The following is an 18,428-nucleotide window of genomic DNA, read 5'->3' on the forward strand; positions in this document are numbered from 1 at the left end:
GCTCTCGAGACGAGCTCTTGAGACAAGCACAACATTGGATGTAAACCTAACTTCCAGGTGACTATATCACTGAAAGACAACATTTTTCTACAAAGATCCTGCGCATCCATTCCAAAGTCACTTCATAAAGAGGAATATATTCAAGATCTGTTGGCAGAGGGAAGGATTGTAAAATCCAAATCACCAGTTGTCTGTGTCAGGAAAAAGGATGGCATTCTTAATCATACGACGGTACCAGATAGAAATCCTCAAACCCAGAAACAAGGCTTCATTGACACCACTGTGGGGGGCAACAGTTGCTCCTCAATCTTCGACTAAGGAAAAGCCTACCATAACAGCTATATGGCTGAACGGTCTCAACACTTTATGGCATTTATTATACTTAGGGGAACTGTAGGAATGGGTCCAGATTCCTTTGGACAGAAGGACACACCAGTGCCTTTCCAGAGGAGCATGGAGGAAATGTTGGACTCAATAAGATACATGTTGCATCCCTTAACTGGATGATGTCCTCAGCTATGGAAATTCATTTGAAGATCATTTTTAAGGGTAGTGAAGAGTTCTCAGGCCCTCTGATCTCTGTGTCATCATTTTGGGAACCTCAAAAAACCTCTCTTGGTAGGAGGTACAAGCATTCCAGCAAACTCTAAGTCAAGATGGAAAGTACACAAAGCATTTGCCTAAACAGATAAAATATTCTCATATTTCTGAAATAATATTTTTTATATCTATAATTACATCTTATCCTCACCTGCATCAATGAGACCATTCTGATTACCCTATGAAACAAGGCACACATACACACATTGCCTGAAACTCTTGTCCCAAGCAGGGTTTTGGCAAGCCGGAGCCTAACCCAGCAACACAGGGCAAAAGACTGGAGGGGACACACCCAAGAAGGGATGCCAGTCTGTCACAAGGCACCCCAAGTGGGACTTGAAAGATGGCCCTTTACATCCTGTTTTCTGCATGTTCTTTATCAACTGCATTCAAATAATGCTGAGCTTGCCTACCTTCTCTCCACAGTAAATGTCTCCATGAGCAACGGTATGTGTGCCATATTCCTAATTGTGTCTAAAGTGTCAGCTTGCATTTCACCAGCTTCACCTCGTTATGATAGCTCGAGAAATGTGTTGCCAGCTGCTACAACTGAAGCACACTGAGACCATCATCAAGCACGGGTGCGTGACAATTACCTGCTGGAATTCATCCTCTTTCCAAGCAAACGTCACCTTCAACCAGAAACTTACCAGTTGTACAAAGTGAAGTGATACAATAAGCAAAAAATGTGTTATTTTCTATGTACTTGCTGTATGTCTGTGTTAAAGCGCTTTGCGTCACTGCATGAGAAGAGCGCTCTATTAAAAATAAAAATAATAAGAAGAAAATAATAATAATAATAATACATATATGTAAATAGCAGTAATTCTGACAGCCAGGTCTGTCCCTGCAGACAAATATAATGTCAAAATTAATATAGTATTCCTGCATTTTATTCAGTTGAACCTACTGTATGTCGCAGCTGCTTACTGAAATGTGTTGTAAATACACTGAAATGATACAACAGCAATACACATATGCCATTTTCGTATACGTGGCAGAGGTGTTTGAGCTTCTTGTTATACAAGCAGAGGAATTATAGATTTAGGCCTTGGGAAATATTTCATTTTTGACAGATCTCATGACTGTAACTTATGAATAATATGTATTCATTGAAACTTTGGTAGTTAACTGGAAAAGTTAGGTTTTCTACAAAAAACATTATTATGTTTATGTAGAATTAATATCAAGTTGATGCATAATGCAAAAATAAACACAATCTACACTACAGCCAAAATAACTGAGAATACAAATGTATATCGCAATATAAAAGATGAACTTCTTGTACTAAAAAACATAAAGGCTAGAGTTTGCCTACAGTGTAGTAACTGCCCACCTTTAGGACACATCTCATAGCAACTGAATCTCTGTATTTATGTTACAGTTGCCTGGTTACATTTTGTTCGTGGTTTTCAAAAATTATAAACAGCTCATGTAAAAGCTTTAAAACAGCATGATCGTCTGCTTATTCTCAGCTCTCCACTTAGTGAAATATTGACAAAACAGGCTACTTGCATATTTGCATTATTTAAAATTCTTCATGTTTGACTCTGCAGTACGACTTAGTAATAGAAATATCTACTATAAGATTAACAATAAGGAAATTTTATGAGGCAAAAGATTGCTGATATAGTAAAAAAATCTTATAACATCTTTAACCTCAATAGTGTCACCTTTACTGTATTATATTAATTACTATAATGTGATCTGTAATGAATTAAATATTTTTCTTTTGATGGCAATCAGCAAAGTAGCAAAGCAGTAACAAGTGCTAATTTTGTCAACTATTTCGAAGATACAGTAGAAGGTTGATAAGTAAGTGCATATGTTTTAAATGACTTTCATTAACATATTTACAAATTTTTTCACTCCAGATATCAGGCATCACAATGGCAGAAAACATGACAAAAAATACAACAGTCAGCATGAATGCAATATATTCGCAGAACTTTTTTATTACTTTAATATTCACGGTGCAGTTCTTGATGGGGATTTTTCTCTATGTGAACAGCCTTCTCATTTTCACCTTTTTTAAAAAGGAGGTCTTTCGCACTAGTCATCGCTACATATTGTTTTCACACACTCTGATCTGTGATTCAATGTTTCTTGTTATAAGTAACATCTTCTTCACTCTGGATATGACTCAGATGCCTATACCTCTCTTTCTGTGTATCATCCTCTGTGGGTTTGTGTTGAATCTCCACATTACCACACCACTGACCCTGACTGCAATGAGTGTGGAGCGCTATGTGGCCATCTGTATGCCACTGAGACATGCTGAACTCGCTACCTTTCAAAAAGCTGGACTCTGTATCCTGATCATCCATGCTCTCAGCAGCATCCCGACGCTCACCTTCCTCTTCATGTTCTTAGCAACTGCCCCACTGAACTTCTATGCCAAATATTTGATGTGTAATGCTGAATTATTAGTAGTATACAAATGGCAAGGAGAAGTCAGGTCTATCTTCTATCTCGTGTACTTCATAGTTATGACCGTCACAATTGTCTTTACCTATGTCAATATTGTCCAGGCTGCTAAGAAAGCTTCTGCAGACAAGAAATCTACATCCAAGGCCCGTAAAACAGTTGTTCTTCATGCTTTTCAGTTATTTCTGTCTTTAATCCAGATGCTGTGTCCTTTCCTTGAACTGGCAGTGCTAGAGATTGACGTGAATTTGTACATATCAATTAGAACTTTTGATTACACAGTATTTGTTCTTGCACCTAGATGTCTCAGCCCTCTCATATATGGTCTGAGGGATGAACATTTCTACTTGGTTTTGAAATACTATGCTCTCTGGGGTCTTAATAAGAAAATATCTCCTGTCATTGTTGATTTGTAATGCATAATGAATACCATTAAATAAATTATATAGTTTATATAGTTTATTGTATAATTGTATAATTTAATTTTATTAAAAATTTTTGCATGTTTCTGAAAGAATAGAGACAAATATTTTCATTTAAATTGTGATTGTAGTAAGATTTTTTTTTTTTTCAGTGCCAAATCTTTCTGCAAGAGACACCTAAATTATCTACCTCTTCAAATCAATTAAAATCTCAAAGAGAGTGCAGTGAGAAGTGTATGTTGTATAGTACACTTTTATGCAAGGTGGTGTGTAGGAGCAAGACATGAAATAGGTTTGCTTCTGCAAAGACAGACTTCGGCTTTTAGCTTCTTTCATAAGCTTCTTGGCGTTTTAGATATACATGGTGTAATTTTAGTTTTTTCTCATTTAGTCTGTAAAACCTCTTTTGTCAGATGTCTTTTAGAGAAAAGCAAGAAAAAAAAATGAATGTGACTGTAAAACACATCTTAGTAAAACTGCATCCTACTAAAAAGTGTAATTCATTTGAAATTGCCATCATAATTATTCACCGCTTATCATGCACTATTCATTCTCAGCAAGCTTTTATAATTATAGTATTCATTGTACTAATATTCCCAAATTTACTTTATTTTGTTTTCTAAAAAAATAGCATATTATTTTTGCTTCAAAGTCAAGATTGCACTAATGTTAATTTCTCAAGATTTCAGCAGCTGTGTTGGTCTAATGTTTCTGTGGAAGGACCTTGTGTGCAGGGGCTTAATACACAGACTACAGAGAACCAACACAAAAATGCACACCATCGTGTGCTAATTATGTTAGACAGGATTATTGTTAGTTAATTTTTTTAATTACTTATTCTATTATTTAATTACTTGGCAGATAGTACAAGAACAGGTTTTTTGTCATTGCTGTAGGGAAACTGCATCAGTATGTATCTTACCAACTATTGTTGAGCACCTCAGTAGCTATCAACATGTGAACCTTGAATGCAGTACTGTAATAAATGTGATTAAACTATTTTGTTCCCCTGACTTGCTGACTAAAGCTGTTTTGTTAATATTCATATTTAGTTACAAGTGAATGATTGATACAAATTGTGTTTATTGAAGTGTTTAATGTATGCATCTTTCTATGAAAGTAAGTAAAACAATTAAACTTTAGAAAGCAACTTCTCTTAGACCAGTATATTGCAGTTAGGATCATGCAATTTTAAGTTTCTTGTCTCTAGAGAGGATCAATCTTGAAATTATTTGTTTTGTCTCGCATTCCTTAGCCTTTAAAATGTTCTGTTAATCTATTACATCAAGTATATATTCATTTACTCATTTTTTCAGTATAAACTCCATAATCCTGTTATTCAAAAATTGTGTGAGAATATATTAATACAAAATTACTAGTTGAAAAAATCTATTCGTATAATCCAAGATTTGAACAAGTTCATTAAAATCATTCTCAAAGGTATTTATCCAAATTGTTTTGTAGATGTTTACTTTTTTAATTACACACACACACATTCTGAGACCACCTGACCCGAATGGGGGTGCGGCAAACCGTAAACTAACCCGGTAACACAGGGTGCAAGGCTGGAGGGGGGAGGGGACACACCCAGGACGGGATGCCAGACGGTCGCAAGGCCATCCAAGCAGGACTCAAACCCCACACCCACCAGAGAGCGGGACCCGGCAAAGCCCACTGCTCCACCGCACCCTCCTTTTTTAATTGCTTTCCAGTAAATTTCTTTCTAAAAATCTTGCATAGGAAGATTTCAGGAGGAATCTCAATGGTGTTTTAAATCCAAAGCCTCACTAGGTACTTTAATACATTTATTCTTAGAATATTAGAGGATACAAGCTTTCTGTAATGGGCTTCGCACAAGTTTTCAAAACCTTTAACAAAATCTTTGATTTGTCTGCAGCTTTCTTTTTTTTTGTTGATACATGATGGAACTTGGGGTAAGAGCCCCCCTTATAGCTCCCTTCATAGCTCCTCAGCTGGTTTGTGGGAATGGGATTTGAGTCATGCTCAGCATGGAATATACACTGAAGAAGGCACTGACAAGCCACTTCCATTTCCCCCATGCCTTGGAAACTACACAAGTAGTTGCCATGGGTTATGGCACTTCCATCCATGTCTTCTGTTGTTAAATCACAACCTATATTGCTTCTTTGATTATGTCATGATATTTAGGCAGATATTTTTACAGAGTTGGCAAGTAAATGTATTTTAATATTGAGGTTTGCACCAGAAATTCCCTGTATATATGTGGATGACTGAAGTGTGAAAAATTGTTTGTTTTGCATGACAATTCCAGGACATTCTGGAATGTCTGGATGCACTTCTGGAAGTTATTACAAAAGACCTGCAATCATACCTCAATATATCAGTATAGATCATACCTGCAATATATTGTAACATTAGACCCTGAGTCCTTGTTCTTTGATATGGGCATATTTGGAATGTCTCTGTGTACTCAGAATGCAGAACACTTTATTGCCAGTATGTAGCTTCCTGGAATTGGTTACGGTTTGGGACCAAACATAAAACACGGACAAAAACAATATGGAAAACAGCCACAGTGCCCAAGTAATAAATAAGACAACATTTCAATACAAGCAACTGTATAAATAAGACGAAAAAAAAAAACACTGCAGGTGACACCAGTGTGCAAATGGTGATGGAGGTAGTCAGTGTGCAGTGATTACAATGTACAAGCAAGGAGTACAAATGTCAGAAGTAGTGTAAAAATAAGATTTAAGACATGACCAAAAGTGGTTGAGGGTGGGGGTTGACCCCATGTTATTTTACTGAGGACCTGGATAGCTTCAGGAAAGAAGCTGTGGAGATGATGTGTAGTAAAAGTGGTGATGGACTTGAACCACTTATTGGATGGCAGTTCATTGAACAGGGTACTGCTGAGATGAGTAGAACCCACTACAGTGTCTCCAGCTCTCTTCTTCCCAGCTGGTGGTGAACAAATCTGTTATCGTTGTTAGCTGACAGCCAGTGATGTTTTCGGTGAAGCAGAGCACTTGCTGCAGCCTGATGTTAGTCAGGGAGGAGGAGGGGAGCCAGATTGTGATGGAAGTATTCAAAACACCAGGTTTTGGCTGTGTACAAGTTCATCAGTATGCCTTATAACATGTTGAGCTCCATGAGCTAGTATAGGAAGAATAGCCTCAGTTGGCCTTTTTCTAAGGATGAGCAATACAGGTAAGCTTACTGTAAAACAATTCCACAACAATAGTGTTGAAGGTGGAGCTGTAATCCACAAACATGATTCTGACACAGGTGTTGAGATAGTCCAGATGTTGAACCATCCTTGCTGGGGACACAGGTTAACCACATAATCAACAAAGTGATTTGCTATTAGTGATTTGCTAAATGATCAGGTCCTTTAGCTATTGGAGAGCAGATCTGTTGATGGTCTTGTAGGCCGTAACTATTCTTGAACTTAAAATGAGCAGCAACAGGAAGCCAGTGGAGAGAAATGAGAAGATACATTGGGATGCTTTGGCAGCTCAGACACAACTTGTGCAACTGTATTCTGTATCACCTAGAGAGGTTTGATTGCAGAGGCCAGGGGACAGGCATGAGAGAGTTGCAATAGTCCAGGTGGGATATCCTCATAGATAGATATGTACTGTATATATGACATGAGCAAGAGAAACATAACTGAAGCCATAGCGGCTCAGATATTGCCTAGATTAAAAAGATCCGTCCCAGGTATTGGGCAATGAGGACAACCTGATGGAAAGTGAACTACTGGAACAAGACATTCATGGACATGGACTATGAACATGGAATTGATGTTGTGCTACTATGAATGAAGAGCTATCCCGGGTGGAGGAGAGCAGGGTTACAGAACCAGCTGACACAACCCTACCAACCATGACAGTGTGTGATGAAAGATAGATCCTGGATGAAAAAGAATTACAGCAAGATGTCCATAAGTGAGGGCCTGGAGGCTGCCAAACAAAGACTCACAGCTCTGTCTGCTACGCTGAAGAGATTCACTAAAGAAGCAAAGGCCAGGAAAATAAATGGCCTGTTCTCCAAAGAACCATCTAGAGTGTACTCCCAGCTGCAAGAGAATAACAGCACATAAACAGACCCATCCAAGGCTGAAACTGAGCAATATTGGGAGGATATACAGGAGAAGAAGGCATCACACAATGTCAATGCCCAGTGACTGATGGACCGAAGAGTAGACAAAAGCAAACTCCCAGAGCAAGAACCAGTCATTGTCACAATGGCAGACATCCAACAGTGAGTCTCAAGTATGAAGAACTGGACAGCACAAGGATTTGACATGATCCACACCTACTGGCTGAAGAAGCTAACTGCACTCAATGGCAGCACAAATGAATGAGCTTCTAACATCAGGTTCTCACCCAGACAAGCTAAGACAGGGCAGGACAATCCTGATCATGAAGGATCCCCACAAGGGTACAACACCTTCAAACTAGAAAGACTAACAATGCTTGAGTCGGCTATCACAATCTTTCCTGACCAAAAGTTATAATAACTTAAAGTTAACTAATAATAATAATAATAATAATAATAATAATAGGCCATTTATTTATGTCTTGTTCCAGTAGCCCGCTTGTCATCTGCTTCCCCAATACCTGACTTGGACCTTATTGATCTGGGAACGTCTGAGTTGGTATGGCTTCAGTTATATTTATCTCATTCATGTTGCGAAGTAGGCTTGTGTATAACATTAGGAGTCTAAACCTAGGGACTCTTACTGGAGGCTTGCCCTGACCAGGATTCGAATTGGTATATACAGTGTATATACCGCTTTTAAAATTTGTATATATGCAAAGTCTGTGTTTGTTTTAGAGTTTAATTTTATATGGTTACAGGAGATAATAATAATAATAATAATAATAATAATAATAATAATAATAATAATAATAACAACTTTAAGTTATTATAAGTTTTGTTCGGCATCTGGTTTGGTAATGCTCATGAATGTCTAACAAGTAGATTGTGATAGCTGACTGATGGAAATGCATTCTCTGAGGGCTGTGTGTACAAAGTAGAGAAGGAGCTACTGAAAGAACTCTCTGGAGTACATCTTTTACATCATCTCCCTTGCACATTCATTAACTTCTTCCTTAATTATTAAAACATATGTTCTTAGCTGCACCTAATTAACTTGTTTGTTCTTTGTTGGACAAATAAGACTTTTCAGTTGATTAGATACATCTGTTTTGCCTCCATGCTAAAACCAGTGAGACTTCATTTCTTTAAAGTTTGAAACTAGGAAAGGGAACATACAACCACTAACTAGCTGATTATTATGCTACATACTCGCTCAGAATCTGACCTTTCATGAGGACTCCTAGCTACAATATTGTATTTTACCCATTTGAACAAATAGAAAATTACAAAAGCAAAAGACACTGGTGTCTATTTTCTCTTTTAAATATCACAAAATTTGTGTTATATTTAGTTTGCCAGATCACTTTCAGTTCTCTTAATAAGCCAGCTCACATTATATTCCTTTAATGTTAGTGTAGTAACTACAATATTTTTAGTAAATTCAAGCATCATTCAGTCAGTATTTCTATATAACTGCACTGAATTCTATTATATACACCACAAGTTGTCAGTTATTTGAATTTTGACAATAAATGTTAAGTTCATATCTGCAGGTTATGTTCAGCCTTATATGGGTTCTGAGGTCTGGAGAACTGTCATATCACTCACTCACTCACTCACTCACATTTATTCATTTAGCAAATGCTTTTCTCCAAAGCAACATGCATCTCAGCAAAAATGCAATTGATGCATTAACTGTCTTTAATGTTTGTCACAGTCAGACATTACCTAATGCTTCTAACACACATAAAACTTTTTCTGGACTGTGGGAGGAAATTAGAGCAGTTGGAAAAAAACTCAGGCAAAAACAGGGAGAACATGCAAACCATACTTAGTAAGCGCAATTTAATCCTACTCTCAGACTAGAGGTAGGAGCAGATCTTACAAGTGGAGTGCAGCAGGGTCATTTGGCCCTGGCATCACCTCAGAGTGAGACTTCAGTTCAGCAGATGGTACATTATAGAATCAATATATAGGCTTGTCATACCAAAGTGACTAAACTTAAGGGATTGGCTATAAGGCAGCAGCACTACCCACTGCATCACTGTGCTGCCCAGTATCATATTAATTAGTTGTAAGTATGGCCTTTAAAATTGCTGCTGCCTGAGGATACTTAAAGGTACCATTACTGATCACTTGGCAGCAATTCTATGATCTATTCTGTTTCCCTGCAAAACGAACATCTTGCAGTTCCCATGTGGCCTGGGTCTCTCTCTGTTTCTGAAAAACATTACAGATTCAAAGATGCAATAATAAATAACATATGATTCTTCTGATGCTGGTCAGATCTCTATTCTTATGTTACTTAACTTGAGTGCTGCGTTTGATACTGTTGAACATAATATCCTACTGAGTAGACTTGGAAACCTGGTTGGACTAAGAGGTACTGTTCTGAAGTGGTTTGAATCGTATTTAGCAAACCATGAACAATTTGTATTGAAATCCGACGACAGCACCCCGTCCATCTCTACTACGGTTCAGTATGGTGTGCCGCAGGGCTCTGTGTTGGGTCCATTACTTTTCTCACTTTATATGTTACCACTGGGTGATATTATTCGCAAGCACAATGTTCATTTCCATTCATATGCTGATGACACACAGCTTTATGTATCGTTCAAGCCAGCATCACATGTCGTGTCGTTAACTAATTGTTTTACCAGTATAAAATTATGGATGAGTAATAATTTTTTTATCTCTAAATGCCAGTAAAACAGAGGTACTTGTGATGGGTGGTGATGCTAAAACTCTCAACACAATCGCGTCAATCTTTACAACAAATGGTATTACCTTCAAGCGTACCGATTGTGTCAAGGATTTGGGTGTCCTGCTAGATGGAAAGCTGTCATTTGTATCGCATGTAAATGCTTTGACTAAGTCGTGCTTCCTTCAATTAAGAAGCATAGCTAAAATGCGGCGATTCCCTTTGTAGACGAAATTCTGAGAAACTGGTTTGTGCTTTTGTTTCCAGCAGGCTGGATTACTCTAATGCTTTATTGTCGGGTTGTCCGTACCAGACTATATCCAGGCTACAGTTGGTACAAAATGCTGCTGCGAGAATTGTTACTAGAACTAGGAAGTACGACCATATAACACTGGTACTTAAATCCTTGCATTGGCTCCCGGTCTCTTATAGAGTTGATTATAAAATCCTACTTTTGACCTATAAGGCAATAGATGGCATTGCTCCGGCTTACCTTTGTGAAATCATTAATCTTTATATCCCAGGACGATATCTCCGTTCATTAGATGCAGGTTACCTTAAAGTACCTGTGATCAATAAGACCTCAGTAGGAGGTCACACCTAAACTGTGGAATAGTCTACCAGTTACTGTCAGAAATGCCCTGTCTGTTTCCGTTTTCAAATCCCGACTAAAGACTTACATGTTCACTCAGGCATTCCACCTCATAATGTAATTCGACCTGCCTTGGTTGTTTATTTTATCACCTTTACAAAAATGCATTTTAAATTTACTTAAGTAACAAATTACTAACTCTGTCCTATCTTCTCGTTGAGCACTACCTCGCTACATAAGACCTGAGGAGGCTGGCCAGTGGTGACAGACAAACCCCATGCTGACAGAGGATGATGTCCATCTGCCGTGACAATTGAGACGTTCCATGCCGAGTCGGGGATCCAAGATGCCATTCACCAACATTATAATTACTTGTTAAACACTGGCTTACAAATTGTTATTTTCTAGAATGCCCAGGGGGGTGGGCTACCACTGGCCCGTGGACCCCCAGAGGTTTTTTTCTCCCTCAACTTTCAGTTGGGAGTTTTTGTTCTATTCCCCGGTGGCCAGTAGGTATATTTATAGCTCTATAATAAGTTCTTCATTATGGTAGCCATTAGTTGACCGTCTTTCTTTGTTTATATCTGTTTTTCTTGCCTTATGTCTGTGTTAAAGCGCTCTGTGTCACTGTGTGAGAAGAGCGCTCTATAAAAAATAAAATAAAAAAAATAAATAAAATAATCTCATATCCTGGACCTGTAGTGTGCACAACGACCATTTGCCTAAATTCAGTATCATAGCTGCTAAGAACTTCGGTTGTAAACAAATGTGGTCCATTTATAGGTATTCAGACTGAAATCACTTTTGTACAAAGCAACTTACAAGTTTATAACATACAATTAATTGCATAAAAACGCAAGAGCAGAACCCGGCCAAGCCTGCAGAGCCACCGCACCCCCTTGTTCATCAGTAACTAGCTAAAATTCCACATAAACAACTACACATAGTCTGAAACCGCTGTCCCAAGTGGGGTCGAGTCAAACTGGAGCCTTAACCCAGGAACACAGGGTGCAAGGCTGGAGGAGAAACACCCAGGACAGGACACCAGTCCGTCGCAAGGCACCCCAAGCGGGACCCAAACGCTAGACCAGCCAGAGAGCAAGAGCTGGCCAAGCCCACCGTGCCACTGCACCCCCCCCCCCCCCCCCCACGATAAATATATAAACAGCTACATTTAAAGTAATTAAGCGCGTTAAATGATTGCACAAATTAATTTTACAACTGTTTTTTACTTCCAAAGAAACCTTGCATGTTTACAGAAGCATACTATTACAAGGTTAGCACCTTGCTCTGTCATACTAGTTGGAGCTACCAGGGACTTCAAGAAAGACAGCCTAAGCCTGGACATAATATGATCTAAAGCTGTTAACATTGAGCATAATGGTTGGAAAGACAGTCTGTCTGTCAAAGAATGCATTGCACAGAATGGCATGGTATCCTTGACATACATGTGTCTGCAGAGCTCCTTAGATATCCCTGGGGCACTGGTACACATTGCTCATTAATGACCTGCCATTCTCTGATCAATGTACTTCTGTTGATTCTCTTCTAATTGGGACAAAGATGCATTCACTATTCAAGACACACAATGACATGATATGCAGTGAAACCTGAGGTCACATGATTCTCTGCCAATATTAAGACAATGGCAGGAAAGGCTCACAGTCAACGTTCCTCTTCCATCCTGTTTCAGAGGCATCAAAGTTTAACTTATGGTGAAGCTTTAGCTAATGGTACTCCAGTAATTTTGGTATGCTGTATTTATTTTTTGCCCCTCCGTGAACCTCCACCTTAATGTGGTGGAGGGGTTTGAGTGCCTGAATGACCTCAGGAGATATGCTGCCTGGAGCTATATGCCCCTGGTAGGGTCTCCCATGGCAAACAGGTCCTGGGTGACAGATGAGACAAAGCGTGGTTCAAAACCCCTTATGACTATAAAATCAAGGCTCTCATTTACCCCGCCCGGTATGGGGTCACCGGGACCCCACCTGGAGCCAGGTCTGTGGGGAGGGGCTCGCATGCGAGCGCCTGGTGGCCAGGTCTATGCCCACGGGGCCTGGCCGGGCTCAGCCCGAAGCCAAGACGTGGAGCCGCTCTTCGGTGGGCCCACCACCTGTCAGAGAGGCCGTAAGGGGCCGGTGAGTTGTGATTTGGGTGGTGGTCGGGGCCGAGTGCCCGGCCGACCCAAACCTCGGGCGCCAACTCTGGCTTTTGGGACTTGGAATATCACTTCACTGGCGGGGAAGGAGCCTGAGCTAGTGCAGGAGGTTGAGAGATACCGTCTAGATATAGTCGGGCTCACTTCCACTCACAGCTTGGGTTCTGGAACCTCTCTTCTCGACCATGGGTGGACTCTCCACTATTCTGGCGTTGCCCAGGGTGAGAGGCGGCGGGCGGGTGTGGGCTTATTAATAGCTCCCCAGTTTAGCCACCATGTATTGGAATCTACCCCGATGAATGAGAGGGTCGTCTCCCTGCGCCTTCGGGTCAGGGAACGGTCTCTCACTGTCGTTTGTGCTTATGCGCCTAGTGGCAGTGTAGAGTACCCGGCCTTTTTAGAGTCCCTGGAGGGCGTGCTGGAAAGCGCTCCCACTGGGGACTCTGTCGTTCTACTGGGGGACTTTAACGCCCACGTGGGCAGCGACAGTGACACCTGGAGGGGCGTGATTGGGAGGAACGGCCTCGCGATCTGAACCCGAGCGGTGAGTTGTTATTGGATTTCTGTGCTAGTCACGGTTTGTCCATAATAAACACCATGTTCATGCATAAGGGTGTCCATCAGTGCACTTGGCACAAGGACACCCTAGGTCGGAGGTCAATGATCGACTTTGTAGTCGTTTCTTCTGATCTTCGGCCATATGTCTTGGACACTCGGGTGAAGAGAGGGGCTGAGCTGTCAACTGATCACCACCTGGTGGTGAGTAGGATTCGATGGCGGGAGAAAAAGCTGGACAGACCTGGCAGGCCCAAACGCATAGTGAGGGTCTGTTGGGAACGTTTGGCAGAGGCCCCTGTCAGAGAGGTCTTCAACTCCCACCTCCGACTGAGCTTTGACCAGGTCCTGAGGAAGACTAGGGACATTAAGCCCGAATGGACTATGTTCCACACCTCCATTCTCGGGGCGGCAGTTCGGAGCTGTGGCCATAAGGTCTCCGGCGCCTGTCGCGGTGGCAATCCCCGAACACGGTGGTGGACACCGGAGGTAAGGGATGCCGTCAAGCTGAAGAAGGAGTTCTATCGGGCCTGGCTGGCTCATGGGACACCTGAAGCAGCTGACGGGTACCAGCAGGCCAGACGAAACGCGGCTCTGGCAGTCGCCGCGGCAAAAACTCGGTCCTGGGAGGAGTTCGGTGAGGCCATGGAGGAAGACTTTCGGTCGGCCTCAAAGAGATTCTGGCAAACTGTCCGGTGACTCAGAAGGGGGAAGTGGTGTTTCACCAACACTGTTTACAGTGGAAGTGGTGCGCTGCTGACCTCAACTGAGGATGTCCTCGGGCGGTGGAAGGAGAACTTTGAGGATCTCCTCAATCCCTCCGACACGCCTTCCGTAGAGGAAGCTGAGGCTGGGGACTCGGAGGGGGACTCGTCCATTACCCTGGCTGAAGTTGCTGAGGTACTCAAAAAACTCCTCGGTGGCAAGGCTCCGGGGGTGGATGAGATCCACCCCGAGTTTCTCAAGTCTCTGGATGTTGTGGGGCTGTCTTGGCTGACACACCTCTGTAGCATTGCGTGGAGCTCGGGAACAGTGCCTCTGGACTGGCAGACCGGGGTGGTGGTCCCTCTTTTTAAGAAGGGGGACTGGAGATTGTGTTCCAACTATAAGGGGATCACACTCCTTAGCCTCCCTGGGAAAGTCTATGCCGGGGTACTGGAGAGGAGAATCCTACCGATAGTCGAACCTCGGATTCAGGAGGAGCTATTCGGTTTTCGCCCTGGCTGTGGAACACTGGACCAGCTCTATACCCTCACTAGGGTGTTGGAGGGTTCATGGGAGTTTGCCCAACCAGTCCATACGTGTTTTGTGGACCTGGAGAAGGCATTTGACCATGTCCCTCGTGGCATCCTGTGGGAGGTACTTCGGGATTATGGGGTTCAGGGCTTGTTGCTACGGGCTGTTCGTTCCCTGTATGACAGGAGCAGGAGCTTGGTTCGCATTGCCGGCAGTAAGTCAGACCTGTTCCCGGTGCATGTTGGACTCCGCCAGGGCTGCCCTTTGTCACCGATTCTGTTCATTATCTTCATGGAAAGAATTTCTAGGCGCAGCCAGGGAACGGAGGGCGTCTGTTTTGGTGGCCGCAGGATCTCGTCTCTGCTTTTTGCGGACGATGTGGTCCTGTTGGCTTCATCGAATCAAGACTTACAGCGTGCACTGGAGAGGTTTGCAGCCGAGCATGAAGCGGCGGGGATGAGAATCAGCACCTCCAAATCCGAGGCCATGGTTCTCAGTCGGAAAAAGGTGGATTGCCCCCTCTGGGTTAGGGGGGACTTGCTCCCTCAAGTGGAGGAGTTTAAGTATCTCGGGGTCTTGTTCACGCGTGAGGGAAAAATGGAGCGGCAGATTGTCAGACGGATCGGTGCAGCGTCCGCAGTAACTCGGTCATTGTACTGGTCTGTTGTGGTGAAGAAGGAGCTGAGCGTAAGACGAAGCTCTCAATTTACCGGTCGATCTATGTTCCTACCCTCACCTATGGTCATGAACTCTGGATCATGACCGAAAGAATGAGATCGCGGATACAAGCGGCAGAAATGAGTTTCCTCCGCAGAGTGGCTGGGCGCACCCTTAGGGATAGGGTCACCTCAGTCACCCGGGAGGAGCTCGGAGTAGAGCCGCTGCTCCTCCGCATCGAGAGGAGCCAGTTGAAGTGGCTCAGGCATCTGTTCCGGATGCCTCCTGGATGCTTTCCTGGGGGAGTGTTCCGGGCTTGTGCCACTGGGAGGAGGCCTCGGGGCAGACCCAGGACACGTTGGAGAGACTACGCCTCCCAGCTGGCCTGGGAACGCCTTGGGGTTCCCCCAGAGGAGCTGGAGGAGGTGTGCGGGGAGAGGGAAGTCTGGGGGGCTCTGCTCCGACTACTGCCCCCGCGACCCGGTCCCGGATTAGCGGAGGAAGATGGATGGATGGATGGATGGATGTATTTATTTTTGTTTATTTTGCATATAAAAATGTGAATTTTTAAGTCTGATTCATTTTCATGTTTATTTACATAGATATCACTTTCTGCTATGTAAAACTGACAGTAGTCCTTCAGTGTCACAAGAATCATACAGTATTCTGAAATTTGAAATGCATTAAGTACAAGTAGCAAAAGTACTTTTCAGGTGTATTAGATTGGGGTAATTCGGAAGCAGGTTTTAAAGGCATACCAACAAAATTGAAATATGTAAAAACATTACATAATAAATATATTTTTTTGAAAGCATCAAGACTAAACAATCTTGAAGGAAAAAATCCTTCACCAAGCTAATATCTGAAAGATGCTTCTGCCAATAAAAACTGAAAAGTGTCAGAAGACAGAGACTTGAAAATTCTGAGCACCGGTGTATGTGAAGTTTCTTTTACGTCACCGTTCTTCACTTTTTGATTCCACAGGTAACTAAAACATGGAAAATATTAACTTTTTCAATGTCACACCTGAGTTTGGCCTGAACTATCATAGTGGGATAATATTCGGCTTGTCCCTAATCCCTTGTCTTCTCTTCAACTGCCTTAATGGGATCATGTTGCACACCCTTTGGAGCAAGGCCTTCTTCACACAGACACCTCGTTACATCCTGTTTGGAGAAATGCTCTTCGCTGACTCCCTGCAACTAATTTGGAGTTTGCGTACCTACTTGTGTCCATAAAAAAGTTCTACATGAGTAACGACATGTGCGCAGTACTTCAAATTGTGGCCAACATGTCAACTCGAATCTCACCACTCAGCTTGGCTGTGATCACCCTTGAGCAATATGCCACCATCTACTTTCCCCTGAAACATTCTGAGATTACTACTATCAAAAGAACTGGTGTGGCCATTGGCATCATCTAGAACCTTGGTTCCTTAAATGGTCTGATAGAATTCTGCTTGTTTGTAAAAAGAGGCCGACCCTTCGACTCAAAACAAGTCTACTGTTTATGACGGGAGTTGTTTGAAATGAATATGTACAGGCTTTCACAGCCATCTGCTTGTTGTCTGTGGCGGCCATCATAATCTAAACATACATAGCAATAATGATGGAGGCCAGGTCTGTCTCTGTACACAAGGATTCTACCAAAAAGCCTTGGAATAGAGTGCTCCTGCATTTCATTCAACTTACCCTATGCCTCACCACCTCTGCTCTTGTCAAGTCTCGCTACTCAATATCCCTTCTCCAATCTTGCTGTTCTATTAGTCTCTAGGTTCTTTATTTGTATTGATACTCTAAACATGAGGATAATAAGCTATTTTATAAAATTCAATTCCTGTAGGACAAAACATTTCTGAGATAGCAAAACCTTTGTGGTTTTGGTTTTGGTTTTCACCCAGCAGGTTGCTAGGTGAGTGCAAACTGGAGCATGTGTAAAAGCACACATAGAAGCTTGGACAAACCCTGGACAGACTCTTGTCAAAGGCAAGTTTCCTCCCCTTTGCTTTAGGTTTGTGAGTGATTGAATACAGAGAGCAGGCACAGGCCAAACCCGCTCTGCCACCACACCCCCCTGTAACAACCAAACAAAACAAAAAACTTTTGTCCTTTTCCCTCATGCATCCAATTTTGAGCCCTCACTAAGCCTGTCAGAGAGTTTGGGGCAGAGTCTGTGTTTCTGCCAGGGGCTATAGACCCACACTCAGTCCCCTGGGTTCAGGATATGCTCATGACAATGCATGTAGTATGTGTGTTTCTGCCCCCACCAGGGCACCAAGTAAAAGCGTGCGTGAACTTAAGGTGCTGCAATGACTGCCAACAGTATTTCAGCCCTGGTTCTCCACTCATCTCAGGCTCCGATGGATTGCTGAAAGCTAAATCCACAGGGGTTCTTTCCTTGTGCTTGACGCCAGCGGGTCTGTGTACAATCCGCAACACGTCTTCCCTGAGGCTATAGGGGAGGAGGAGCTGCCTGGCCACACACCAGACCTTCCCACCGCTGGAACAATAGTCCCCCGCAGAACAAGGCTGTCCCACTGTGAGCAGTATAACTTGATGGTGGGCCCATGCAGGGTAACAGCGGTCCAAGGTGATCGTTGCACTGGGTCAGACTTCTGGGATTGGTGGAGCAGTTCCGGGTCATCAGCAGAAAACTTGTTGCTCGCTGTGTCGACCGCGCAGGACTCTACTGGGGTTCCTTGAAGCTTCTCTAGCCTGTTGCAGTGTCTGCACAACTCTGCACTGCAGAGTGTTTCTGTGTTGGCTTACAGGCCTCCTGGGCTATGTCAAGTCTTAAAGCTATACCCCTGCAGGAGCTCCAACCACTCTCCAATATGTCCCTCTGGCTGCCTAAAGTTTAGGAGCCATGTGAGCAAGGCATGGTTGGTTCACAGGGCAAAAGCTGGTACAGCAGAGGTAGGAGTGAAAATGCTTAAGATCCACCGCATCAGGTAGGAGCTCATGCTAGGTGACACAGTAATTTCTTTCCATA

The 18,428-nt window shown here is 42.6% G+C and overlaps 1 protein-coding gene across 1 annotated transcript; it reads left to right on the forward strand.

The window, feature by feature from the left end:
* Window positions 1–2,525: 2,525 nt before the first annotated feature.
* LOC108938286 (odorant receptor 131-2-like) lies at window positions 2,526–3,443 on the forward strand. The gene has a single exon (XM_018758754.2). The coding sequence runs from the start codon at window positions 2,526–2,528 to the stop codon at window positions 3,441–3,443; it is 918 nt and encodes a 305-aa protein (XP_018614270.2).
* The last annotated feature ends 14,985 nt before the right edge of the window (window positions 3,444–18,428 follow it).

Source organism: Scleropages formosus, chromosome 10 (genome assembly GCF_900964775.1).
Source record: "Scleropages formosus chromosome 10, fSclFor1.1, whole genome shotgun sequence".
Lineage (NCBI taxonomy): Eukaryota > Metazoa > Chordata > Actinopteri > Osteoglossiformes > Osteoglossidae > Scleropages > Scleropages formosus.

What these genes read in the sequence shown, in the direction of transcription:
- LOC108938286 (XM_018758754.2), top strand. Translation starts at nt 2,526, where the DNA reads ATGAATGCAATATATTCGCAGAACTTTTTTATTACTTTAATATTCACG.